General features: G+C 37.0%; 2 protein-coding genes across 3 annotated transcripts; both read left to right on the top strand.

Annotated features, from left to right (window-relative positions):
* Positions 1-362: 362 nt before the first annotated feature.
* Positions 363-9591, top strand: LOC117424438 (adhesion G protein-coupled receptor G3-like). 2 transcript variants are annotated; one of them, XM_058992760.1, is made up of 13 exons: positions 363-661; positions 1959-2047; positions 2757-2889; positions 3498-3645; positions 3902-4030; positions 4506-4613; positions 4873-4912; positions 5212-5306; positions 5784-5899; positions 5999-6267; positions 6590-6692; positions 8058-8344; positions 8648-9591. In XM_058992760.1, exons 2-13 carry the CDS (start codon positions 1999-2001, stop codon positions 8734-8736), a joined length of 1566 nt encoding a protein of 521 aa, XP_058848743.1. In that variant the 5' UTR covers positions 363-661; positions 1959-1998; the 3' UTR covers positions 8737-9591. The 2 variants fall into 2 exon arrangements, with proteins under 2 accessions (XP_058848743.1, XP_033896660.3); XM_034040769.3 differs by having other exon boundaries at positions 363-688.
* A 3922-nt stretch (positions 9592-13513) lies between these two features.
* Positions 13514-25945, top strand: LOC117424827 (adhesion G-protein coupled receptor G1-like). The gene is made up of 13 exons (XM_034041536.3): positions 13514-13602; positions 14486-14755; positions 15547-15736; positions 16654-16798; positions 17563-17697; positions 19223-19345; positions 20092-20137; positions 21167-21270; positions 21980-22098; positions 22515-22783; positions 23600-23702; positions 24227-24510; positions 25384-25945. The coding sequence occupies exons 1-13, from the start codon at positions 13536-13538 to the stop codon at positions 25542-25544; spliced, it is 2016 nt and encodes a 671-aa protein (XP_033897427.2). The 5' UTR covers positions 13514-13535; the 3' UTR covers positions 25545-25945.
* The last annotated feature ends 387 nt before the right edge of the window (positions 25946-26332 follow it).

Below are 26332 nucleotides of genomic sequence, written 5' to 3'. Positions count from 1 at the left end.
CGTAGCTTTAAAATATACTTCCGGGGGTCTGCCCAAGGTTTCCTCACTACTGCTATATTTCTTTTCTTATCTCGTTTTTTTTGTTTGTTTTGCTCGATGTAGATGCGCTGTTCTCCGTCTGGCTCGCAAAGCTTCCGCTGGCTCATTTATGTCCTATAGGGGCAGATCTGAGGGAACAACAGAGTGTTATTTTATAGGGCCAGCAATCCCCCAAGGCCCGCCACTCAGAGAGAGGGAAAGCTAACACACCCTCTTCCCCTTCTCTCCATGTCACTGCCATGACTGACAGGTGGATCTTCCGAGGCTGCTGCCCTCTTCCTGTAGCCCTGTGCATGCATCAGACAGTCAGCACAGATCTCCCCTGTTACATCTGCCTGTCTATCTGCCTGTCTATTCGACTGTCTGTCTGTCTGTCTGTCTGTCTGTATGTAAAACTGCAACTTTCATGAAGGAAAATAGAATGCAAATTCTGGTTTTGGAGAGATTAGCATTTGAATATATTTTATAATATGAAACTTCCTGAAATGCTGGTAACAGTATATCTGGTTTCACTTGACTGCTCAAAAAAAACATTGGGTACTTAGAAAGAGCACAGTTTGAATACTTCCTTCACTGTGCGAAGACTTTGACACAGAGGCGACCTCTCCTTTTATCTTCAGAGGTAATACACATCTCATTATCTTCAGAGGTAATACACATCTCATTTTTGTTCATTTGAGGTCTGGCAAGCACTAGGAGAAAATATCACTTTCATTTGGTTTTAGCTTGCCGGACTGAATGTTTTAGATAGATCCCTGTCTCAGATTCATGTTCTGTTTAAAAGTAATTCTTCAGTTTTCAGTTTTCAGCACTTTTGCTGAGTGTGACCAACTAACTTTAACTTTAAGCTCTTCTCTAAACTAACACATTTTAAGAATATTCGGCTGCTTTTTGGAATTCTGGAATTAATTTGTATTATGGTACCATTATCCTTACTCTTATAAACATACTATAATTTACTGCAATATTCTACTGTCAATAATGTATTGTATGCTGCAGTTCACTGTTGGAAGCAATATAAGGTAGTTACAGTATAAGGTAGTATTTACCATTGTTACTGTTTTTATTGCAGCAATCTAGAGTAAATACGAATATTTACCGTTGTAGGTTTGCATGTTTTTAAATACGGCATTAAACTACAGTGACCATAGCAAATAATGCAGACTACTGTAACCTTCATGAAAGTAAAGTCAAAATAGAAAACTAAAAACCTCGAAAGGCAGACAGTATTTGACTAATTTGCATCGATATTATTAGTTCTGGAGCTTCTTTCACAACAGATTCTTATCTGTTTTTCACTATTTCATCTTTTTTTGGTTGTAATAAGAATGGATTCCCTTATAAAAGCACCACAGTACATTTCATTGGTAATTTGCAGTATTTCCATGTTTTTCACATTGCTATACTATGCATTTACCATAGTTTCCCATGGCTTCCCATGCTTTTTAATATGCTTTACCGTACCATTCTGGGCTTTACCATGCCTTCACTATGCTTTAATACAATTTGCAATGCTTATATTATGGTAAACTTTTTTTCAGTTCATGGCAAGTCAATATGTATTTAAAAATGCTTACATTCATCTACTGTGTATAAGACAAGTCTTTTGCACAAGAGTATTGAGTGATGGATTACTCATGTTACCGTACATTTGCACGATATATGTAAGCACACAATATCAGAAAAGAATTAAGGTTGGGATTAGGTTTAGGATTATATCATGCAAAAAGATTTACAAATTAAGTACTTTGTAACTATGCATAATAACATTGTCATTATTTGTAAGTACACATGTTTGTACGAAGTAACTACTATGTAAATACACAGTAATTACAGACATTAATGTAAAGTGTTACTCCAACTAGAAAAATGTCATTCGAAGCTTATTGCTCTTGCATGATCCACCTTATTTTTTCTAGCATTTGCAGTGCGGTACAAGTCACTTACTGGTCGTTAACAATGTGGCTGGTGATGTTCATTCTGCAGGTGGTAGTCAATGCTAATGAAGGTAAGGTTTCCAGTAGATGAGGGTTTGCAGGCTGGGTTTGTGTCCATTGCATTAACAATATATTGATCATGAGAACATGTTGAAGGAATTGACCCTGATGTTTCATGACTGGACTGTGGCTCGTATATATGGCACTACACTTGAGGCTCGACTATGAAGAACGTGATCCAATGACACGGGTATAATCACAAAATAATGGAAACGCAATTTCATACTAATAAATGCAATTATTCACTGTCATACCATTTCCATACCACACCTGGGGTTTTCATGGTCAGATATCAAAGAGGTGAGCCTGTGACTGAATGCTTCCCAAATACTACCCCTTTAATACTGTCAATGGGAATTCATTGGACATGGTCAGAGACTTACATTATTAGATTAATCCAGCTGGGAGAAGCCTCGGTGTGAGCATTCATTAACACAGGGGACTGAAGCTCACTGGGGCTCATTCTAGTTCCAGATCCAGCTGCAGTACCTTAGTCAAATATACATTCCACATTTGGATGCTAGCCTTTGAGCTTCATATAGCTGTAGTATTATATTGACTAGATGTAATACCAGCACTTTATATTAATTTAAAAAAATGGATATTAACATTTGTACTTTAAATAAACATAATCTAACACCACAAACACCATACCCTGTTTGCTAGTATTAATAATTTCATTTATCTGATATATATATATATATATTTCCTTTTGTATAGGTGAAGGCATTTGTAAAGAAGAAAATTTATTAAATGATGGTATGTCTTCTTCAGTTGATAAAGACTATATCGATAGCTGTGCAAGCACTGTGGACGGTATCATTGATAACAATGTGGATGTTAAGAGTGATGTGTAAGTATTTTCTGAAACCCCAACTACATGACATTAGCAGTTGTGTTCTCCTACATGTTAACCCTGTAATGCCCAAGCATTCTTGAAATGAGTAAAGCTACTTTATACTGCATGCCGTTTCTTGTGCAAAACCCTTTTTTCTTTTTTTTTTTTTTTTGTCCCTGTCCAGCAACACATAAAGCATTGCAAATTAAAAATTCTGTCTTGTGAGGCTGGATTTAAAAAATAATAATATAGAGGGGTGGCTCAGCATTGTCAGGTGTGATACAGGAATGGGCATTACAGGGTTCATTAAATGTTGATCTAATACATGGACTAAAAATAGATGATTGAATCTTAAGTATATAATGTATGGAAGTTTGTACATTGTGTCAGTGGCAGATTGCACAGTGACAACCCTCATACAGCATTGCAGTGTGATGCTCACTACATAATACTGGATGCAGATTCTGTTACTGCAGTGCGAGTGTATGGTGTGTGTTAGTTTTTTAAATGATGTGTTGTTGTTGTTGTTGTTATAACTCTAACTATATAGAATCAGGTCACTTTTTATATAGGACCTGCTGAGGGTTATGGACAATTGGTGTTTTTTTTTTCTTTTCTTACAGGATAATTGACAAGATGGAAAAAATACTTGAGAACGTGACATTCAGTGGCTCCCATATTAATTTTACTTCCAAATATCTCATTGGACATGTCAGCAAAGTTGATCCTGTCCATTTTGATGGATTAGAGATATATGCCAATTCAGATAAAGTAAGTCAGCTATCTAATAGTACTACTTCACCCCTAATAAATAAATAAAAATGAGACTCTGAGGCCTAGTCCTTTTTTAAGGCAACCAGCACTGCAACATAAAACTGAGCAGTTTATTTTGGACCCTGTCTTGAGTAGTTAAATAAACTGTGGTATTCATAAGAAACCTACAGTTTAAAGACAAACTCCCCCCGATCCCCAACTCAGCCCCACACACAATCTAGCTGTGCATTAAACTTTCATTTCTACTTTTCAGGTCTCTTCAGATCACGGCGCAGTCGTGAACAGTACTGTCCGTTTGGCAGTACCGAAAGAAATTCTTACAGATGTTACCGGCAAGACAACGGTTGTGTTCTGCATGTACAAAACGAACAAGCTTTTTAAAGTAAGATTGTTTTAATTAAGTCAGTAGGTAATTGTCTGTTCATCGTCAGTCAATCAATAAATGCCTGTGCTTCAGCAATTAAAAAAATGTGTAAGTCTTGGATCTGACATTGTATCTGCTGCTGTGTGTAACGATTCTGCAATAGCAAGATGCCCTCCCTATGTCAGCTCTGCCCTGTTGAGTGACTGTATGCAGCCTGGCAGTGAGCATGTGTAGAAGGAGAGTGAGCGGTCCAACCCTTAGGGGTGTGATGTAAGAGATGATGAGCTCTGGAAGTGGGACCCTTTTCCGATGTGAGATGGAATTAAGAGCTGATATTTCTGACATGTGCATGCCAGTGAAAACCATAGATTGCCCGTGCCACTTGATCCTGTGTGTAGAGTCAGAGTAATTTATTTAAAGTGCTCCAGATATACTGTATGGCATACATTTACCTCTTTCACTGGACATGTCACTCTTTTATTTTTCTTTGCAGAAGACCGTTGTTAATGATCAAGTTGTTGGAGTGTCTGTGTCTCAAACTAAGATCGCTAGCCTTGCAAATCCAATGAACATCACGTTTTTTCTTAAACAACCACTCAATGTAAGTACAGGGGTAGGATTTCTCTGTTTGCATTATTGTTGGTCTTCCAAGTTCTGAAAACCACGCACTGAGACCTGTGCAATGACAACATGCTTCCCTGTCTCAAATGCCAACAATCATGAGTGGCTTTAATATTGAAGGTTACTTTACAATGCCATCAATATGAGCACATCGGGACTCTAACAAAGTGCTCTATGCAATGCATTACTGTAAGAACCATACATGTGTATAACAAGAATGATTTTTTTTGTTCTTTCAGCCAAATGAAACAGCAACATGTGTGTTCTGGGATGTAAGCAGTGAGTAAGCATGCCTATACAGTACTTTTAGAGTGTAATAAAATGAAACATTAGCTTCAGGCAAATACATCAAGTGGGTTGTTTTTTGTATTAACAGTGTATGCTGAGTCTGAAAGCAGCCCAAAGCCATTTAACAAACCATTTAATATAACGTCAAAGCAAAAATATATTTTTTTATTATATCATTCAAAATTTTGCTTTTTAACCAGAGACATTAAAACTTGACAAACGGAAGCTGTAAATGTTTACATTTTAGAAATATTCTTCTAAATATTGCTTCTTTTTTTCTCTGTTTCTAGCAAGTAAATGGAACAGTTCAGGGTGCAAAACCATATTGGCAGATGGTCAGATACACTGTCAGTGTAACCACATGACCTATTTTGCCGTGTTGTTGGTATGTACTCTGCATCACTTTATCTGTGTGGTGTAACATATTGGTTTTAGTAAGGAAGTTATTTGAAGTACAGTATGTGTGCTGGTTGTTGATTTTCAACAGAAAAAACAGAAGATTGCTTTTATAAACATTTGTCAAACAATACAAGGCTATCATTATACAAATAATAAAGACTTTACATGAGTTTGAGTGGTCCAGTTTCATCACCAATTACCAAAATAAATTACAATTTTAATGTAATTAAACATGGGCTATTGGATGTGAGGCTGTGTTACTATATTTGTTACATTTTTCAAGATTTCAACACTGTGTTTTAGTGTTGTATTGTTCCTGGTGCAGGAGCAAAGAGGATCAATACAATACAATATAATACAATACAATACAATACAATACAATACAATACCATACAATAGACTTTTTGTTTTCTTGAAGTATAGCACTCGTTTGAAATCAATCGTTTTGTTTATTCCTTTCCAGAGTCCTTCAGCTGTTTCTGAAGCTCATTTAAAGATACTGTCCACAATATCCTTTATTGGCTGTGGAATCTCCCTGGCTTGTTTGACTATAACCCTCGTCATGTATGCTGCCTGCAGGTGGGTTCAGTGTTCCAATAGCATGGCCGCACTTCATTCCAGAATCCAACACTCTTCTTTGTGCTGTGTCCATATAATGTGCACTGCTGTTTCTTGCAGGAAAATATCGAATGACCATTCCACACAGATCCATATCAACCTTGCAGCGGCCCTGGTCTTATTGAATCTGTTTTTTCTGCCCAATGAGCATTTGGCTTCTTTCAAAAATAACACCCTCTGCAGATTCCTGGCCCTGATGCTGCACTACTCCCTGCTCTGCTCCTTCACCTGGATGGGAATCGAAGCGTTCCACCTGTACAGGTTGCTGTGCAAGGTGTTTAACATCAACACGAGTCGCTACATTCTCAAGCTCTGTCTGGTGGGCTGGGGTAAGTGCACAAGCAATGCATCTTGTGTTTGTACTTTTACACCATCACGATACGTAGAATCTCTTTAAACATTAATAAAATGGACACCACTCTGTATGTGACTTGCAGTTTGTAACAGAATAGGACGTTTGCTATTGTGTGTTTAACAAGGGAACCTTCATTCTGGAACAGCGGAAGTTAAGAGGTCTTCAGTTCCAATGCCTCCACTAGAAGTCACTGCTAGAAGTGGCAGAGTTGTGCCGGTAGAGTCAAAGGACCTGGCTACTGCTCTGTGCCTCCAGTTATACTCAGATCAGTATTTCTGCTGTTCTATTCATCACAGGCCTTCCTGCCGTTGTTGTGGGTTTGATTATCGCCATTAAGAAAGACGCTTATGGGCTTAGAATCATTCCCATGAAAGAGGCCAACTACACAAACGTTACCATGTAAGTATTAATCCAGAGCTGCAGAGATCAAAAACAACTCTGTGAACCAGTGAAGAGTTCAACTTTAATAGACACAATAATGTATATGCTGCTTGTTATGTGCATGCTTTTTTGCTCTCCACAAAGTGGCAGCATAGTCTCCACAGCTTGCATGGTAAAGAATGTACCTTTATTTTGCATGCCTGTATATATTATCAGATGCTACTGTGATAGTTCTGGGATAGATTATTACAGAGAGGGAATACATTTCTAATGGTTATACTGTGCAATACTACCATTATGGCTACCAACAGACTTTTGCGATATCATTTTTGTAGTTTCTATGATTACATGATGTTAAATAAAATATCTAAATGATGTTCATATAGTTTTAAAATGATGTCTCAATCCAAACTATTCTAGGTGATGCTAAACTTTTAGCCATAGCTATATTATAGTGTTATTGAATCGCTATGGTGTAGGAAGTTGCTGCTACAGCAGATTGATTGATAAGTGAATGTCAGCACATCACACACCCTGTGTGAAACCAGCAGGCTGCACAGCGCTTTGAAGTCCATGCTAAAAATACACATAATAGGCTTTAGCTGCTAGTGGAAGTGAAACCATTGCATTTGCGGTCCTTATTAATTCAAATGATCTGAACAGGAAATGATTCTTGGTGATAATGAAGTGCTTTCATATCTTGCTCAGGCGTGCTGCTTCTTTATTCTATATAACGAAGCGACAGTTCAGTTTGTATTTTATATAAAAGAGGTGTTATTGGGGTTCTTATCGATTCTTAGCCGCCCAACCCTACCCTTATAAAAGTCCTATAGTAAAAGCATAGCAAAGTGTAATAAAGCACAGTGAAAGCGTGGTAAAGCATAGGTAAGCATTGTAAAGCACTGAGAGGTATGGCAGAGTAAATTAAAAAAACACAATAAATGCACAGTATAACCATTGGAAAAGGATGAACCCCTTACAGATCAATTGGGTAGGGGTGTGATATATCATAGTTATCTTAACTTATCTTTTCTTCTTGTTGTGTAGAATCATTTTCTGTTTCAATCATCACATCCTGGTGATATGTTTTAAAACTCTGAAATTAAAAGCACCCTGGCTTTTGCCTTCTTTGAGCACCAGAATGTAACCAATAACCTTTTTTTTCTTCTATGTGGCAGTTCTTGTATGTCGTACAGTTTGTGTGTGGCTGTTCCCTCAACCTGTTCCTCCAGCCAGTGTTTTAATTACACGCTATCTCTCTCCAGCTCCATTGCATATACTGTGCAGCATATATATCGTTTCAAGGCACACTGAGTGCCTTCAACAGTGCTTTAGTATTATAATAGCGTCCTGTATTGAAAAAATGTACTTCCTGACTTCCAGGTGTTACATCACTAATGAGTACAACACTTTGTACTACATCGCAAACATTGGCTACCTTGCTGTGGTCTTCGCTTTTAATACCTTCATGCTGGGAGTCACTGTGGTTAAGCTCATGAGTATTAGATCGACCAGCAGCCCCATTGAAAAGAGGAGAGCCTGGAAGGACATCTGCACCATTCTGGGGCTCAGCAGCCTGCTGGGGACCACCTGGGGACTGGCTTTCTTCACCTTTGGGCCGCTGAGCCTACCTGGCCTGTACTTCTTCTGTGTCTTAAACTCACTGCAAGGTGACTATTGATTTACACAATACAGAAAACGCAGGGGGCTTTGAATGGTGCTTGTACACATTATCTAGCCTTAGAAGAACATACGGAAATATAGATCTACACACAATAGAGCTCAGACGCTTGGGACCCTAGCACTAATTACATGCACCGCGATCCGTGAGGGGACAAAAAAAATAAAACCCCAAAAAAGAATCTTTAGAGCAAAACAGATTTTTTTTTTTGACTGTGTGATATTAACTTCACGTTTACCTGTCGCAGAATAAATATAACATCTTGTTTTCATTTCGTTTTCCCCCGGCACAGGGGTCTTCATATTTCTGTGGTTCTGCGCTTTGAGACAAAAAGCCAGCAAAAGCTCTGCCAGCAGTGACACTCACAGCACCAAGACATGAAGACCATCTCCCACCCCACCTGTACTCGTGAGATCACCACTCGTGTAGTGTTGTCAATGGCATTAGGAATCTTTTTTAGATGGTGTGGCAGGGTGAATGCCGTGCCAGTGTAACGTGTGCTGTGTGGGGAATATTGGGTTGGCAGAAACACACATGGGAGTGTGGCTGGGGCTGTAAATTGAATAATTGATGATTAATGAGGCTCCAGTTACAGGTTTATATAAAGAGTAATAACTGGTGTTAATCTCAGAGTTGAATGAGAGTTGAGTGTGAGAGGAGAGCTGTGCTGTGCTGTGCTGTGCTTTGCTGTGCTGTGCTAAGGCAGTGAATAAATGATTACACAATGGATCAGGACGGTATTGTTTGGTGTTTAGGTGAGTGGAGCCACGAGAGATATACGGTGTTGGGATATTTATAGAGCGAATGTGTAGTTGTTTTGTTGTTTGTCTCAAACCGTTTATTTTGGCCGCTGTGCTTATTTGTTTTGTTCCTGTTTGTGGTTGTTAGTTGTTTGTTTTGTGTGTTTGTTAGTTCTGTAAATAACATGCGCTGTAGTGTTTAAACTGCAGCTTCTGTCCCTGGGTCTGCTTCCTGGGAGTAACACACCTTGCCAGTGATGCTGTCCTTTCCACAGGTGGTTTTGACCACATTGAAAAAGCATACTGTAGTCTCTAGTCCTAACCCAATGTTGGGAACTAACAGATTACATTACTGTAATCTGATTACATTTTTTCAGTAACTTGTTACTGTAGTGATTCCTTTTTCAGACAGAAAAAATAAGTTACTTTTAGTTAAAACAAAAAAAAAAGTTTTTAAAAAGGACTACGGCTAAAACCAAAATCACGAGCACGCTTTTCATATAATTTTGCTAGAAAAGGGCGTTGGGGAGTGAGCGAGTGGGTTTGATAGCTGGACATTCAAATAATATTTCAAGCAGCACCCTGACCAAACTGAAAAACATGTCTCTGTGAAATGTAAACTGTGCCTGAGAAGTAACTGTTTACACATATGATTGTAACATTTTCAAAGTAATACAGGTAAATGACTGTAACTAGTTACAATTTTGTTCATGTAACTTATGGATTACTTCCCCCAAGTGAAGTTCAGATAGGTGCTGCTTATCTGTGATGGCAGATAGAAAAGGCAGAACAGTATTCAAAGCAGATGTATTTTTGACTGCGCTGGAGGGACTGTGTGTAAAGTCAGGGGAAGTTCTACAGTATGTTTATTGTTCATTTACTGTGCTAATCAGGGAGTGTCAGACTCTTTGCTCAGAGAATATCTTATCCCTGAACAGATAACCGGCCCATCCTTAAATACATGCCCAGTATTTTATAGAACAATCAATCCCAGCAAATGCATTGGTATACCAGGTGTCACTTCAGAAATATTGTTCTTTGGAGAACCTGCATTGGTAATAAATACTATTTTGTTATATTAAGTGTTTGTTATTCATATATATATATATATATATATATATATATATATATATATATATATATATATATATTCTTAATATAACAAAATAGTTGGCAAAATAAATAAGGTAGCAATCCCAAGACAGTAAGTCAGAAAAACAATAAAGCCAGGTTAGTTTAATACTGTCAAGATGATTTAATTCCTCTCTGAAAATTGACCTTTTCACTTTTAACGCTTTCTCAAAATACAAAGACATAATAAACATCACTCGGGCTTGCTTACGTTTATAAAAGTTTATTAAAGGTTTTGATGATTATTAACCAGGGATAACATTTTGTTTGAATAACATTGTATAAATCTTCATATCACAGGCAATGTTCTTATTACGCTGCGTTGCTATGGCTGTTTGCGTTATTAATGGTATAATATTGTATATAGCATCCTTTATAACACTTTTATAGATACATTGTAGCTAAGTGGAAGAATTAAACAGGGTGTAGTACTGCCTGTAATGGAAGTGGTGAGAGGAGGGGCTGAGGTTAGGTAATGTACATAAAAGATATTTGGAAAGCTGCCAAGTGAATAGCTAGTCACATGCACTGTAGTCCAGACCTTGTCACTGTTTAGAAGAGTATTTGTATAATATTGTCTATTTTGCATTGTGTTTACACTTTTGATTTATTTGAACCAAAGTAAAGAATGTGTATGTATTTCTTTATTTTTGCACAATGACTGTAGGAGCCACCATTTCCCTTTTTTAATGTTATCCCTTTTTGTTTTAAACACACCGTTTGCTTATATTATTTGCTTAACTGATATTGTACAGGAGGGACTAAGAATACTCAAATCTAGCCTCCTGAATAGTTGCATAAAGTTTGATTTTTGTGAATCTTGACAAACTGAATGCCTGTTAGTTCACTTTTAAATTTGCTTTACTGAAAATAAAATCTGTTTTCCAAACCCCTTTGTTTGCGTTGTACAAAAGTATTAACCGCAATCCCATTTAGAATTGTATTGAGGAAAGGTATGCTGCAGAGCTAACAGCATCCAATACCGTCAAGCAGGTCTTTGCTTTTGTCAGTTCAACCGTACTGTCAAATAGCACAGCCCAATCTTTAACAGAAACATCTAGGGCAGTTTGTGTGTGTAGATTTGCATTAAACAAACGAATGAGCTGGAGAATTATATATTTAGTTCATCTGATGGGCATAAGTTGTGACGGTAATGTTTGTTCTGAGCTCAATGGGATAACATTAGCTTTCCTGCCCTTTTCCCAAATTTGCGTGGAGTTTATCAGTATACAAAGGTATGGATAGATGAGGAACATTAAGAATAATAGATAACTGTGGACCGGGTGTCACAGCCCTCCCTCAATTTCCATCACTGAATGCAAATTGTGGAGCATACTGACGCTCGGTTCTGCTGTTTATGGTTCCGAAAAGGACACGCCCGTCAGTGATCTCGGAGCTCACATTGAGCAGGATTCAGTGCATGTGGATTCTGTCATTAACACTGGAGCCAGCCCAGAAAAGAGGTAAGATGCAGGCTGTGTTGAGCATTTTATGTCATGCTAGAGTTGACTTCAAAAAGTCAACTATGTGAAAAAGAAATTTGCCAATGTTACAAAACTTGTTTTGAGTCTTGAAAGGAACCATGTTGCCTGTTGCTTGTTTTGGAGGAGCAGCACTTGCAATTGTTCTATAAAGTGAAGCCCATAAATAAATCAGACCCAATTGGTGATGAAGTTCTTTGTGAAATGTTAGAAAGTTTAAAAAAGGTAATGAGATATGAGATATACAGAAAGTTAACTTCATGTATAATACATTTTACAAAAATAGTCAGTTAACTAATTAAGTACAATGTTATGTGTAATGTCCAGAATTAGTATATCCATACATACTACAATGTATGATCAGAAAGTGTTTGGGGTAATATTTCTGCACAACCTCAGACTGACCTAGGAGTTCCGTGAGGCTCCAACATGATTTCCAACGGCATATGTTAACATACGGCACTAAGGTCCTGCCAGGAGTGAAAGGGTTAATGTATATTTTTTGCTGTTAAGGCCAGTCCAGGAACCAACAACATGTGAACTTAATAAGACGCTGGTCATACTAATGACGGGACCTAGAGTTTATGGGGGGGAAAAAAAGAATATTTTAGATTTTAGATTTTTTAAAAGCTTCTAGGTTATCAGTAATCATAGACGACCGTACCTAGACCAACATTTGTGCTAATAAGGATTTGTGAAACCAGCCGTAGATAGCTTTTATTTAACTCTTTAATGCAAACTAGTCTAATTACCTGTTTTAGTTTAATCTAAATCAAATTAGCTACATCATGTCTGAATGTTTTTGGAGTGTTTGTTTACAACATGTTGGTCTTTTAACAAGAGGGATTGCTGATGGTGGCATGTGTGTCCTTAATATTGAAGGGGAATGGACATTGCCATCACCAGGAGTAAATTGAGGCTGTGAAAAAGTGAAGTGGTCTTTATGCAAGGTTATTGAACAGTGTGGAATGTGGCCAGGTGGTAATTGAATGGTCACTCACTATGAAAAAGAAACAAACATGTTTGTGTGGTGAGTGACTGGAAGAGAGGAAGTGAAAGTGTTCAGGGAAGGTGCTCCCAAGCCAAAACAGTAAGAAACAAAGAAAGTATGCATTGTGGTAACTGTGCATGGGTGCTGTTTTGTTTTGTTTAAACTTCGTTTTGCTCCCGAGTTTTGTTTTCTTTGTAAATAAAAGTGTGCAAAAGTGCTGAACTGCATTTACTGCTTCTGGGTGTGCTATTCTCGCCACTGACCAGCCTTGACCTCCTGACACTTTGCTAAATTACAGGCATTATTGCAGAGGGGGTATTTTTAACATTAAGTAGGTAGATTACGTTTACAATTAAGCTTGCTTAAAATTCAAAGGTAGAGCACAGCACACAGTCATGCCAAAGAATCAAGTGCAGTTAACATATTTAATGACTGGTGAAATACAGTTCAACATTGCTGCAGTATGTCCACTGGTTTGTCATTTAAAAAATTTTCACAAAACAAACATTAAACTTTAAAGCTGCAGTGATTAGTGCAAAACTACATCATGAAAAACCACATTTGTAGGTGACAAAAGCTGTAAGGAATACCTTGAAAATGAATCATGTAATATTAACAGGGTTACTATAGCTTTGCATAAATTCTCTTTTGATGTCTTCATCTCTTTGATTTCCATTTCAGCTGCAGATTTTCTTTTGTGTGTGTCGATATATATATATATATATATATATATATATATATATATATATATACTGTATATATATACTGTATATATATTACTTATGTCTTTTTTTTCAGAATCACATTTGGAGGAACGTGTACACTGAGTGACACAGAATGCTTTGCACGATTCTAACAAAGCTGTCTATTTGTCTCCTTGCATTCAGTTTAGTGAAACGCACAGGTATTGCAAATATTGTTGCACTTATTTTATCTGATGGAAAAATAACAGTGATACAAAACTGAAGGTTTGAAAAACAAATATGTTTATATATGGGTTTCATATCTAGGTAATAATGTAATATATTTCCCCCCCTGCTCCCTTCTATTCATAAACGCCATTAAATATCTTTATTCAAAGAAAATGACAAATGATTTTAACAGGTGAAACACAAGCAGATTGATAGCCATGTAAGTTCCTGCAGTTGTGACCACATATTAAGAGAACAGTACGTCCATGAAACGTATATTACATGCAAATGAATGATACTGTTGTCAGTATAGTTAATCAGCATCGCTGCAGAAGTATCCTGAGCACAGTGAATTACTGGATAAACAAAAACATGGCACTGCTGTTTGCATTGATAACAATCACACAACACAATGTTTGGTGAAATGTTGATGTCACTTCCTATTAATGTTAGATATATAATACAGCTATCTGGGGGGGGGGGGGGGGGGGTGACCAACAAAGCGAATTGTAGCTTTGCAATTGTAATGCACACATAGTATTCTTTACATGGTCAGTCATTATAATGTATAATGTGACAGGCTATAGCAACGCAGTAACTGCAGCAAGGAATTACGAAACCACCTCTATAATACATGAATAACATGGCAGGAAGTTTTCAGGAGCAGCTAAGCATTCATAAGGCATGTATTAAGCATGCATTACTCATTAATAAAGCATGCATTACTCATTAATGACAGAGGCCTGCATGCCACGTATGCACCCTAAACGCCTGACTAATAGATTAATGCCAATAAATATATTGTAGTGGGTTTTCTGTTTTGTTTTGTTTTGTTTTTTACCTAAACAACCACTTTGTCTCTTTTTCTTTTTACAGAGCAGGAGAACAACACCATTAATGTCACCATAAGCACATATGGGAAACAAAATGGAACAAAGTTGCAAGCAATCTGGAACGGCTCTAGCATAGACGTGTTTGACAATGTGTTAAGGCATGACCCCCCAGTATGCGCCTATGGAAATGATAGCTGTTATATAAATTGCACTCAGTTATACAATAAAACTTCCATTGCTAATATTACCGACATGGAAACTTCTGTTGAATTTTCAGGATTCAGTTTGAAATTCAACGTGTCTCTTGCAACCTGTAAGCATTGGAATTTTTTTGTTTTCCATGATATGCTTCTGACCTCTGCTGGTGGGATATCTGTACAGTGCAGCTACAACATAGGAGCACGATTCATTCTGCTGCTGTTTAACCCTTTGTATCGATGCCTGTGACATTGGAATAATGTATCCTTCCTTTCAAAGATAGTGTTATTTGTTTACACTTAGCACCAGCGTTGAGGTCAATTCCTGGTTTTCAATTCCAATTCCATTTTCAAATCAATTCCTAATTCCAATTCCCATTCCCTTATAATCAATTCCAACACATCATTGATCAACATTGTAATTAGCAGCATTCTGTGAAAATGAGCTTCTCACAGTGGCAACAAATGACTTCAACTGAAGTCACTGTTAGTCAATTAAATTGGCTTCAAATGAAAGCAGTTGAACAATCGCAGCAATTGGAATTGGGTATTGATTTTAAAATGGAATTGGAAGTTATTTTCATTCAGTGTTACTATTTCTGATTACAATATAACTGCATTATTAATCATAATTAACAACATGTTGACAGTAGTTTGGTTAATGTAATTTGCATGCTCCATTGTAGCTTAGTGTAGCAAAACAAGATATCAAATCTTTAAGTGGCTGTCCACAATTAAAGGTAATAGCTGTATACTGTACTGAAATACTGGTTTGATCTACAGAACAACAACAACATCTGTGTTTGCAGATTCATTATACAATATTTTTGTATCTCCTCATCTGTCCTATTTTACTGAATTGATTATTTGTATTTTTGATTGCTGACTGTCTGTCTTCCGTGGTTAGTGTCTTCTAGAGCGTCTTTCTCCTCTTCATGTGAAATAACATTATGTGAGTGTACCCACGTTGGGAACAAGCTTGAAAAGCTGAATAAAGAATCAGGAAAGCTGTGGAATACATTATGGGAACTGACACTCATAGAAAAAGAATGCCCGGGACAGTTAAACCACTGTCAATTACTGTACAACTATACCCAGTAAGTTAAGAGCATCGATTGGGTGATTCTTCCCTTCCATTTTCTTCATTTCAGATGAAAAGTAGCATTGTTAATTGAATAATTATTGTACATTTGTAAATTCATTGTTATCATTGTCCTTCAAAACTGCTTTTTTTTAAAGGCGTCGATCATACCAGGCAATCTGCTTGCTATGTACAATGATCTCAGTTGAAAGGTCCAGTATTGACCATCTCTGCTCTGTCCTGTGCAGGGTGGTACAATCTGGCCAGCTGGTCACACTGACTCTACACTACAAAAGAAACTCTTCTTAAGTTGCTAAAATTCAATAACAAGGGGGTTTAAAAGATCATTTTTTTTCCATGAAGGAACCAGCACATGATTTGCCAAAGCCAGACTCTAGTTAGCTCTCTGGCAATTGTTTGAATTTGACAGGGGTGGTATTTTGTCCATTAATTCAAGTACTCAATCAATTATTATAATGTTAAAATAGATCCGTTTTTATGTGTTGATAAATGTTATAGTGCTAACAGATTTGAAGATACTGTTTATTAGATTTAGTATGATGCAAAATCACTAAAAGCCTCTTCTTTTGGTGTAAGTGAAAATTCAAAGGTTATTTTTTACATCTGCGTAAACAATATATGTAATATATGCAAATGTAAACATAAAATAACACCTGATTCTTTACATTTCCACTTACACCTGGAGAAGAGACTTTTGACGTGTGGAAACCTGTTGTTTTTATATCACAACATCAAACCTTTAACTAAATTAAAAAGTTTATTGTATATTTGTCTAATGTTTCAATACAAACTTACACACAACAACACCTGAATAAATTCTATAGATTTTTGAATATTTGTCAATGGGAAAAGCAGGCAATCAGCCCATTTTTCATAGGCTTAATCCTCACCTGTTTTTATTTTCTCTTACAGACTGCAAACCTCTATTTTAAAGAATTTATCTGCTGAAAATTTTGAAGGCATCAGAAAGGACTACAGCTTTAATGATATAATAATATTGTCTGTGAATAAAATAAATGTTTCTGAAGAAGTGGAAATAGAAATTCCTGTGCCAATGGTAAATCATTTAAGAAATGCATATTGGATGAATGGTACAGTTATTATTATTATTATTATTATTTATTTCTTAGCAGACGCCCTTATCCAGGGCGACTTACAATTGTTACAAGATATCACATTATTTTTACATACAATTACCCATTTATACAGTTGGTTTTTTTTTTTTTTCTGGAGCAATTTTAGGTAAAGTACCTTGCTCAAGGGTACAGCAGCAGTGTCCCCTACCAGGGATTGAACCCACAACCCACCGGTTAAGAGTCCAGAGCCCTAACCACTACTCCACACTGCTGCCCTACAGTGCATACATCACTCTGCAATTAAAATGCCCCCTACAGTCCCTGTGTGCGCAATTGTACCTTGTTAAGTTTCCTCTCGATGCATCTATTTTATAATGCATAAATGTTTTATTCAAAGTTATGGCAGGGCACCTTTTCGAACTCCATAGAGCTCACACAAACTGTATACAGTATTTCTAAAAATTACACATTTTTGCCCAAAGGGGATAAATAAACAATATATTACCAAGTAATGCTAGTATAACACTTAACCTAAATATGAGTACAATGAGTTCTGTATTTATAATTTATAACAAGTTAATATATGGTCCAAGGTGCCTGTTTTTGTGCAAGAGACTTCGTAGCAGCCACGCTGCTCTTCCTCTCTTATAGAAGAGAGACTGGGTTGAGGATACTTTACTACCAGGTAGCTCTTTCGTTGTAAAATAACACATGCTTATTTTAGCTCCATTCTTATTGCATCCAGTTTTCCTCTGAGGAGCAGAGGAACTTCACACCAAGAATAATCCTGCCGACCGAAGCAATACTCAAGGGCCAGCAGATGGATGATGGGTACAGGAGGGTCGCTGTCATAGTTTACAATTCATCCACCCAGTTTGAGGTAAGACGCGCCTCCTGTGTAGAAATACAGGGTATCTACTTCATTTCAATTTCAACTTCAATTAATTTTATTAATATATCTAAAAATAGTACAATTACAAAGTAATAATAATAATAATAATAATAATAATAATAATAATAATAATAATAATAATAATAATACCATCTAAATAAAACAGGAAATTACAGTTTTTTACAATTGCTTTGAAGCATTCCAATGTGCATAACTCTTAACACAAGATGCTGAACTGCTCATTTTGGGGTCAAAATCCCATGCAGAGTGCAAAATAAATACTACTGTGTCAAATGAGATAAATACATCATGCAAAAGCAAATCATAGCACCAAAACATCAGATGCTTTGATCACTGAAGTTTAATCATTGAAGCATTGCTAAATAAAACACCCATTAGCAAACAATGCTGTCAAACACAAAATAATTCAAATCAAAACAGTGTCTAAAAGTGTCATTTGATCATATTCAAATGATCAACATTACAATGAGCAAAATGATAGCAACCTACAGAACAAAACATATTCTAAAGAATGTACAGTAAGCATTCAGTGATATTCTACACAATTATATCAAATATTATGTAGCAGTCCAAAGATGACCAAAACCCAAACTACTGGTCAAAATCCTGTATACATTGGAAAATGGATGCAGTGGAGTCAACCATGCAACAATAAAGACATCAAAAGCAAATAGTGTCCAAAACATCAGAAACTTTGCTTGAACATTTTCTTTTTAATCTTTGAAACACAGTAACATAAATGAGTCTGCCATAGTTGAACCCCTGTTTATAACAAGATCAACCACTGTAGCTCTGATTTCATTGGACACTGTAATGCGCCTTTCTTGTTGATCACGAGCACAATCAGCAACTTCCTCTAGCTCCATTTTAACTACTACTGCCATTTCCTCAGAGCTTTATGTAGTGATGAACTAATTATCAATTAAGATGTCTTGCATTCTCACATAGAGAAAGATATTTGCAATTATGACCACCAATTGTTACCAGGTGATCAAATAGTTAAGAACTCTACCAGATAAATGTTAGCATTTGACATAAGTCCTAATGGTTGACAGGGCAACTTTATGATTGGAAGAGGTGATTTACAGTTATGCATGTTGTATGTTAGCATGGAAAAATGTGTCTAAACGGTTGCATTTTACCACTCAGTTTGTCATTTTATGTTAAGAGTTGTGCACATTGGGTCGCTGTATTGAAAAATGAGTCAAAGCAATTGTAAAAACTGTAATAAGAATAATAAAACACAAGATTACAAAAATAAACAAATAAAATTCATTAAAAACAATTATATTTGCAAGTCAGGTTAAGAAGGCTAAGCTATACAAAGAAGTCTTTAATCTTGACTTAAAAATATTGACCACTTTCTCCTCTCCTTCTCAATGTTACCTTTGGGAGGCACACAGCTGTTGTGAAAGAGTGAGCCTGAGCCTGTTGCTGTAGGCATCATTTTGTCTGTGTTTGTCGAGCCAACTGACTTTTCCTTTGTGCACAGACTCCACAGAACAAGGAGGTTGTGAGTTTGGTGATTCGTATTATGGTCGTTCAGTCCCACAGCAACATCTCAAACTTGACAACTCCAGTTAAAATGTATTTCCCACTCTATGATATTTCAATGGTAAGTGTGTACGTGTGCTGTGCATGTGTGTGTGTGTGCATGTGCTGTGCATGTGTGTGTGTGCTGTGCATGTGTGTGTGTGCGTGTGCTGTGCATGTGTGTGTGTACGTGTGCTGTGCATGCGTGTGTGTGTGCATGTGCTGTGCATGTGTGTGTGTGTGCGTGTGCTGTGCATGTGTGTGTGGGTGTGTGCTGTGCATGTGTGTGTGTGCGTGTGTGGGGGCTCGTTTATAGTGCTTGCTGATTAAAAAAAAGTCCCCTCTTGGAAGGAAACTCTGACAAAACCTACCCTATGAGGACACAGGTGAAGGCCCTGTAATGTTTAAACAGATACTTCAAACAAAACAATGCAGCAGTATTACCTTTAGCCCCTGTAACTTTCATTATTGTATTATTGTTTTGTCGCCCCCCCCCCCTAGACTTTAAGAAATCTTGTGTATGGGAGTCAATGCAATGCAAAGTCCTCATAAACACTATAAACCGTCTGTGTGTGTATGTGTGTGTGTGTGTCTGTGTGTGTGTGTGTGTGTGTGTGTGTGTGTGTGTATGTGTGTGTGTGTGCGTGCGTGCATGCGTGCGTGCGTGTGTGTGTGTGTGTGTGTGTGTGTATGTGTGTGTGTGTGTGTGTGTGTGTGCGTGTGTGTGTGTGTGTGTGTGTGCGTGTGCATGTTTTGTGTGATTCTTGGTTTGATTGCTTGTTCAGTTCAGTAGTCTCAATTCTCCCTTTCTCTTCCTTTCCCCCCCAGTTTCAGAACCAAAAAACAGAGTGCTTGTTTTATGATGAAAAAGCAGGTACATTGAATGTTTTTTTTTTATATAACACATCTTTACAAAAGTTTCCCATAGTAAAAGCATAGCACAATGTAGTAAAGCATAGTGAAGCATTGTAAAGAATAGCGAGGCATGTTAAAGCATATCCATAAGTATGGCAAACCAGAGTAAGCTAGGAAAAAGCATGGAAAAACTGCAAAAAGGACAACGAAGCATCTGCAGACCTGTCACGGGTTAGTGTTTCAAAAGGTAATTTGAAGAGGCCAGCCTGGGGCTGCATCTCTTAAAATGAGAGTAGGGGTCTGATTAAAACAAAGTGTGGTTTGCTGGTGTAAACGAAGATCGGTTCTCCACTACATGCATGTTTGTTATTTATCCTATTTGAATGTATATTTAGCATGTATAATGCTGGTGAATGGGAGCAATGTTGCAGGCTGTTCTCATGCATTATTGTAAGTGAGAAGGGACCTGTCAGAGGGGAGTGGCTGGTATAAGGTTTGGGTTAGGGTTAGGGTTAGGGTTAGGGTTAGGGTTAGGGTTAGTGTCCTTAGTTGAAAATGCATAGATTTAGACTTATATGCAAAGAAAGATAACTTTGTTACAAAAAAATAAAGGGGTACAAATATTCTGAATATTGGTTTCTAGGGGGTACGGATATTCAGGGGGTGGGAACATATATTCTGTGACACGGGTATACATTTTTTATTTGGAAGGATCTAGTCACACAGGAATGGGCCATGTTTTCAGTGTGTCTACTCCAGCCTCCAGGGACTACATTTCTGAAAGGAGAAAAATACATTAATGTTAAAACAAACGTAAATTCTGTTATTCCTCACAGACTGAAAGCATGCTTGTGAAAGACTGCTTGAATGGGGGTGTGTGGTATATTGCACTCAAGAGAAGACAACTGAGTACCTGGGCTCTAGTCACAATGCTGTTCACAATGAATTGTATTAAAAAAGAACATCCTTTAAACTCTTGAGTTAAAGCTTTGTGATGAGAACCCTTGATTCTGTTTAGTTTCCCATGTTAACTACCCTCTCTATGCAGCTGATGGTCCACTGTGGAGTGACAAAGGATGCCAAAAGGTCAATGAAACAGATGCAACAACAGTCTGTACCTGCGACCACATGACTGTCTTTGCTGTGCTCATGGTACTGTATGCTCAGTTTGATCTTTGTATCTTCTTCTGTTTTACCCAGATATTCATAAAGGAAAATACTGACAAAACTTTAAAAAGTGCTTTTTTAAAGACTCTTTTTATAGGACTGTTGTTATTAAAGTTCACTTTGATAAACCAAAGAGAAACGTCTTGCCATCTCCCTAAAAAAAAAAAAAAAAAAGAAAAAAGGAAAAAAAAAATATTTGTGCACTGCGAACTGTATTTAATTAATCATAAGGTTTTGTGAATAAACCGTATAAATATGTCAGACTGGGCCCCCATTGATCAAAGCTTTTTCTTTCCTTTTAGAAATCCCTGTTTGATTATTTGTTTTTAAAATGAATAAACCCTGGTTGTTTCTGAAGTGTGGTTGCAGTTTATTCTGCAGTTTGATCAATAATAATGTCTAAAGATCAAACTAGAATGAGGTTTCAGGTAATGGCTTCTTCTGTGTTTGTCTACTTGCTTTAGTTTCCTTTTCCTTGGAAAAGGGGCCATTGCATTTTAGCCAGGCGACACAATCTAAATAATATCTAAATTAATATGTACTCTGCATTTGAACAAAAGTTATTGTATTTCTTGCTCTTATTGTATTACTTGTATTGTAACGCTTGAAATGTTTTTGCTTACGATTGTAAGTCGCCCTGGATAAGGGCGTCTGCTAAGAAATAAATAATAATAATAATAATTGTATTTCACAGGTGCCAATAAAAGGCATAGATTCGAAGAACTGGGAAATACTGACAGTTATTTCATACATTGGCAGTGGACTCTCTGCAGCTTTTACAGCAATCTCTGTGCTCATGTACTTTATAATCAGGTGGGTATTCAGTTAGTTCCTTTTTACTTGTTATTGCTTTCATTTTACATCTCTGTGGCTCACATGAACTCCAACTTCTCCTGTTACAAGTTTACCACAGTAAAAGCATAGCAAAGTGTAGAAAAGCATATTGAAAGCATGGTAAAGCATAGGTAAAAGACCAATGAGGTATGGTAAAGCACATTAATACATATGGAAACACTAAACTATGGTAAATACACAGTATAACCATGGGAAACGCATGGGAAAACTGCAAATAATATAATCATGAACTTTTATAAGTGGCTTTGAATGCTTTATTTTGTTCTTACAAGTTTTACGTTTTTATTAGTTCCCCAGTTAAGGAGATAACATCAGTCATGAATTGTATTTTTTTTTTGGCTGGATTCTGCTTTAATGAATTTCTTTTTGGCTAGGAACCCCAAACAGGATCATTCGACCACAATACACGTGTGCCTGAGCGCTGCCCTCTACCTGCTCAACATGAGCTTCCTGCTCAACGAGTGGCTGGCCAACATGAATCAAGACGCCGTCTGCAAAACCATTGCCATCCTCATGCATTACTTCCTCCTCTGCTGCTTCAGCTGGATGGCCGTCGAGGCCATTCATCTGTACCTCCTTATGGTCAAGGTCTTCAACACCTACGTCCGGCACTACATTGCCAAGTTATCACTCTTTGGCTGGGGTAAGAGAGTACAGATGACCTGAGTTACAGCACGACTGCACCTTCCCCGTCTTGTGCACTGAAAACAACAAATTAATATATAATATATAATTATATATGCTTTGTTTATAATAGACAGAGGCTTATTCTCAATCTATCTCTATTAATACTAATAAATATGAGTAAATACAGGATATGATACCCCATAACTGAAAGGCTATGGGTTGTTTGCAGCAATTCTCACATATCATTCTGTTGCTGGATTTGACTGAATGCAGGACACATTCCAAAATAATATCCAGCACAAAGAAAAAGGTATTTACTCTGCAGTGTTGTTAGTGAAACAGTTATTGAGATCTTGCAACACTTTTTGTATTACTAAAATATGAGAAGCAAAAAACAAAAGCGTAAACACACAAATCAATGGATGGAAATGATTCTGAATTATAATAGCATTTCACAGGAGTAACATCTGGATATCGGTGCCTGATGTTTTCTGCTTATTTTCTCAAGAGATCAAGTGGAACGCCATAGTTTAAGATAGTTAATTGAACAGACCATGGCCATATTAACAAAGCCACCGATTTGTAAAGCAGAACTCAAACTTGTATCAGATCTGGCAAATAAAAAAATATAATTAAGGTGCATGTGGCAGGAGCTCCTAAATGAGTCTCTTGAGTTATTTATGTGAATCTTTTTGACATCAGCGCTTAGCATGGTGGTAAATGTTTTTCCCAATACCTCTTAGTTATCTATTAAAAAATGATCTGACGTAATTCAACACAGCTCTGTTAAAATCTCTTTAAGGCTTTGACCATGGCTATTATCCAATTGCAGGAATCCCAGTCATAATTATTGGGATAAGCGTTTGTATCAGAAACGACTTCTACGGGTCTATCGGAGTGACAATCCACAACTCAACCAACCAAGACAGTAAAATGTGAGTGACTGTTTTTTTTGTTAGCACAGTGCAATTCATTTACTGCCTCGCTGCTGCATTACAGTACATACTGACCATTGCTGATATTGACACTTGCGAAACTTGCCTTATATCGTAAATAGCTGGGCAGATTATTCTGCATGTGGGTTTTGCAAATATCAAGACATCCTCTTGTTCTGTTGTGGTGAAGCTCTTTTAGCACAAGCAGGTCTGTCTGTCTGGCTGCATGTCACACTTACATGTATCTAGAGAAGTGCTAGCCCAAATGTGATGAAACTTGCTGGGAACTTCTGTAGTACCAGTCATTGATCATAAGTTAAACTCAGGGTTTATGAGGGCGGTTTATCCGACATGTTTATACGTTTCATATTTGCAATATCTTCAATATTTTTTAGGAATTCAGTTTAGGTCATTTGTTATTGCACATAATAACTATTAATAACTATGAATCTTTAAACTTATATTAACCATCTTTTTCATGTATTAAGGGAAGGTGTATTTTACACACACTTGTTTTTTTTCAGATGCTGGATAACCAACCATACCTTTTTCTACGGTTTAAATCTCTCCTATTTTGCAATCATATTTCTGTTCAACACGGGAATACTCATCACAGTGGCAGCAAAGATCGCTCAGCTGCGGAAGTTTGGATGCGCACTCCCGAACAGAAGAGCCGTCTGGAAAGACGTCTTCACCGTGTTTGGGATGTCCTGCTTGTTGGGAACAACTTGGGGGCTGGCTTTCCTTGGATTCGGGATTTTCACCATTCCTGTCCTATACCTCTTCAGCATCTTCAACTCCCTGCAGGGTAAGCGCTTGTCATGTCTGCAAACATCCCATGTGATCATGTGCAACACAGCAGGGGCTTCATGCAATCCTGCCCACAGTGCACACCGCAAGTTTAACCATGACACTTATAGTGGTTATAAAGCACAGGGAAAGCATTGTAAAACATAGGTAAATAATATTCAAATAGAAACATGGCAACCATGGTAAACTATGGTAAATATTGTTCAGCCTTGTTTTACAAGCCTTTTTTTACGTGATTTGAGATGTATTTGCCATGAAAGATGCTATATAAAAATGGTTTGATTGATTGATTGATAAATGCACAGTACAGCATTTATCAAGCAGGAAAAGCATGGACAAACTGCAAAATTGTAAGAGTTGATAAGCATATGCAAGTCTGCAGGTGTGGTTGTACCATTTGATTCTTCTAGAGGGCAGCAGTGAGAAGTGCGTTTAATTTGTTAATGTGGTTTCCTGTACAGTATTAAATACCACTATTTCAATATTAAAATAGTGAGTTTACGCCAACAAACCTGGGATCTTACTTACAGTACAAGACAAAAAGAGACTCACATACATCACACTGTTACTAATGTCAAAGTCTTCTGTTAAATGGCAGTGGTCCCCTTTGCATTTCACAATTCTCCTGCCCCACCCGCCTCTTTGTATAACAACAGAACCAGACAAATTTTGTGTTGTCAGGAAGCTACATAATAAATGTACCAGGGGAATAAATCTTTAGTGCTTTACTTAAAACATTTAATCCCAATGAAAAAAAAAAAAAAAACATGTATGAATAAACTGATACAGGGGAGCAGTGGTGAGGCTGGTAATGAAAGTGAAAAAGGTACTGTTACTAAATATCTATTAAAGTCTTGCTTTTCCATGGCAGGATTTTTCATATTTCTGTGGACCTGCGCATCAAGTAGATCAAAAAAGCTGAATAACCCTGAGACAACCAAGAACACCAATACAGGCGCGGAACTAAGCTCTTTCTCAAATCAGAAGGAGACTTGCATTTACCCAGGAATCCAAATCAACAGCTACCAGTAACCAAGCCTCTTGGTGGCAAGGATCGTCTTCTGTTTGACCACATGTATGATTTCTATTGTGTATTATTATTAATATAAATACATGTGATATGCCAAAAAGAAGAGTCTGCCTGCCATCAACGCAAACTGTTGTGCCAAATAAATAGAAAAAGACTGACACTATGTTTAACAATTTTTATTGCCAGTACAGGGAAGGGTCGGGTTACCGGATGTCCTGAGTAAACTGGCCTTTCAGCCTTCATTTTTTGTCCCAGTCAGAAACATTAATCTTGTTAAATCAACCCAGTTTTGCTATACTGTATTCCATTTTTTTCTATGTAGAAAACTGTATCAGTGTGCTCAGCAAGTTGACAGAACAGTAATGCGTTATACAAAAATAAAGCTTATGGATTACTTGTTCAATATTTCTGAGTATGTGTTTAATAAGTAATAGTCTTTAACTTTCAGGACCATGGGTAGTTTAAAATACAAATATATATATATATATATATATATATATATATATATATATATATATATATATATATTGGAAGCCAAATTAGTCCCTTTTATGTTTTGATTAACATTGATTTAATTATGTGTGTGTGTGTGTGTATATATATATATATATATATATATACACACCCAATATTTCATTGAATTACTACTGTACTACTGTGTTATTATATACTTATTTTAACTGCTTCAGAGTTGAACTGAATAAAAAAGAAAGTCCCAGTCTGGTAACCCTAGTAAAGGGCAGCGTTTAAAACTGCTTGTAATGTAAGTGTAGTTCTTGTTCGTCATTAT

This window comes from Acipenser ruthenus, chromosome 19 (genome assembly GCF_902713425.1).
Source record: "Acipenser ruthenus chromosome 19, fAciRut3.2 maternal haplotype, whole genome shotgun sequence".
Taxonomy (NCBI): domain Eukaryota; kingdom Metazoa; phylum Chordata; class Actinopteri; order Acipenseriformes; family Acipenseridae; genus Acipenser; species Acipenser ruthenus.
Note: the sequence above shows the minus strand (reverse complement) of the source record. Positions and strands in the feature narration are given on the sequence as shown.